Here is a 2,114-nt window from a genome sequence, read left to right as displayed (position 1 = left end):
TAATTTCTAATTATCGATTTTTTTCCTATTTTCAGATTTAATCATGGCTAAGAAAAACCTGATGGAAGAAGAGTTTTTGCAGGTTCTTTTCGTGAGTAGCGATGAAGAAGAACCTTCTGCATCGACGTTGAAGCAGGCAGTGTCCTTGACGACCTTCACGATGCCATAACTTGGCAGGAGGAGGAGGAATAGGCCCAACTTTTGACTGCTACTCCTGAGGGAGGATTAGCTGATGTGATACAAGATTTGGCTATCTCGCATGCAGTTCCTTTGAGCTCCCTTGCTCATATGCCTCCTTCACCTTTTCCTCTGTCCTCTGCAGCGTCTCCTGTGCCTCATTCACCGTCTCCTGTGCCTCCTTCACCGTTTCATTTGCCTCCTTCAGCGTTTCATGTGCCTTCTTCAGCGTCTCATGTGCCTACTTCAGCGTCTCGTGCTGATCCTGACCTTGGTACCGTAGAGCTCAGGAGTAGAAAAAGGAAGAGAGGCCCTCTTCACCCTGCAGTAGATGTGCCATTGAAGAGATTGTCGGACAACTCCTACAAGGCTAAGGACAACATGAAGTGGCACTCATAGCCAAACCCAACGATGCCACCCATTATGAAGATCGACCAGTTTGACAATGCCGGCAATACTATGACTGTCATTGGTTGCAGTACTCCTGCTGAAATTTTTGTTAAGTTTATGCCGGATGTCTTGCTTGCAAAAATGTTCTTCCACACCAACGACAAGATCATCATCCTCAGAAACAAGTGCAAGCGGCAAAACAACCCGACCTTCAAGGACCTGACCCTCATTGGGTTCCATGCCTTCCTTGGGATCCTCATTATGACAGGGGCACGGAAGGACAATCATTTGACCTCGGAAGAGATGTTTTCCAAGTCTCAAGGATGTCCCTTCTACAGTAGTGTCATGAGTGAGCGCCGCTTCTCCTTTATTCAGAGGGCTCTACTATTTGACAGCCTTGCCATTAGAGAGGAACGTGTGAAGACTGACAAATTTGTTGCTATAAGTAGTTTGTGGGACCAGATCATTGCAAACTACGAACCAAGTGGGCATCTTACCGTGGAGGAGCAGCTCCTCGCCTTCAGGGGGCAGTGTGCTTTTCGAATTTACATCCCGAATAAACAAGAAAAGTGAATAAATGATTTAAATTCTCTTTATATGTATTCTATTACATTTTCTTCAGTGTAAATCTTATTCAATTTTTATAATTCTTATATACTCATTGATGATTTAGATATATATATATATATATATATATATATATATATATATATATATATATATATATATATATATATATATATATATATATATATATATATATATATATATATATATATATATATATATATATATATATATATTAAATTAAATGTAAATTATTAACATTCATTATATATTTATTATCTACAGTGTATTTTATTTATGTTCAGTGTAAATCTTATTACATTTTTATAATTCCTACATATTCATTGAGGACTATAAATACATTTTTTCTAATATTTGAATTAGCATTTATTTCATTATATATAAATTATTAACATTCATTATTTACTTACTATGTAAAGTATATTTCATTTATATATGTGCATTTTATTTTATGCATATTTTATTTTGTTTATTTTTATTTCATTTTATTTTCATTGATTACTTGGAAGTTTTGATTGATAACTGATAATTGTATTTTATTTCTTTTCACTAAGGTATGGCATCAAGTTAGTTATGGCCTGTGATGCAGAGACATACTATATGTACAATGAAATTCCCTAACTGGGCAAGGGGACTACCGCTACAAGTACGCCATTGGGAGAGGATTTTATGATGGAGCTATCCCGCCTCTTCAGTAAGACTGGGCGTTTCGTTATCACAGATATCTTGTTTACTTCCCTGCCCTTAGCCAGGGGTCTCCGTCAATTTGGGATGCTTTTAGTTGGAACTATTCGTCCCAAACCTTACACGCCTTCTGTGATGCTGACAACATCCCTGGATCTGGGCGAATGTGTGAAGACCACGGAAAGAATCCAGATTCTTTCAACTGTGCATCACAATCTCACGGTTATTGAGAACTAAAAAAGGTATATTCATATGTTCTTTAAGGCAACGAAGGG

The 2,114-nt window shown here is 37.4% G+C and overlaps 1 protein-coding gene across 1 annotated transcript; it reads left to right on the top strand.

Annotated features, from left to right (window-relative positions):
- The first annotated feature begins 588 nt into the window (after positions 1–588).
- On the top strand, positions 589–1,776 carry LOC137652840 (piggyBac transposable element-derived protein 4-like). The gene is made up of 2 exons (XM_068386238.1): positions 589–1,136; positions 1,710–1,776. Exons 1-2 carry the CDS (start codon positions 589–591, stop codon positions 1,774–1,776), a joined length of 615 nt encoding a protein of 204 aa, XP_068242339.1.
- The last annotated feature ends 338 nt before the right edge of the window (positions 1,777–2,114 follow it).

The sequence above is a fragment of the Palaemon carinicauda genome, chromosome 14, assembly GCF_036898095.1.
Source record: "Palaemon carinicauda isolate YSFRI2023 chromosome 14, ASM3689809v2, whole genome shotgun sequence".
Lineage (NCBI taxonomy): Eukaryota > Metazoa > Arthropoda > Malacostraca > Decapoda > Palaemonidae > Palaemon > Palaemon carinicauda.
This window is presented reverse-complemented; position numbering and strand designations above follow the sequence as displayed.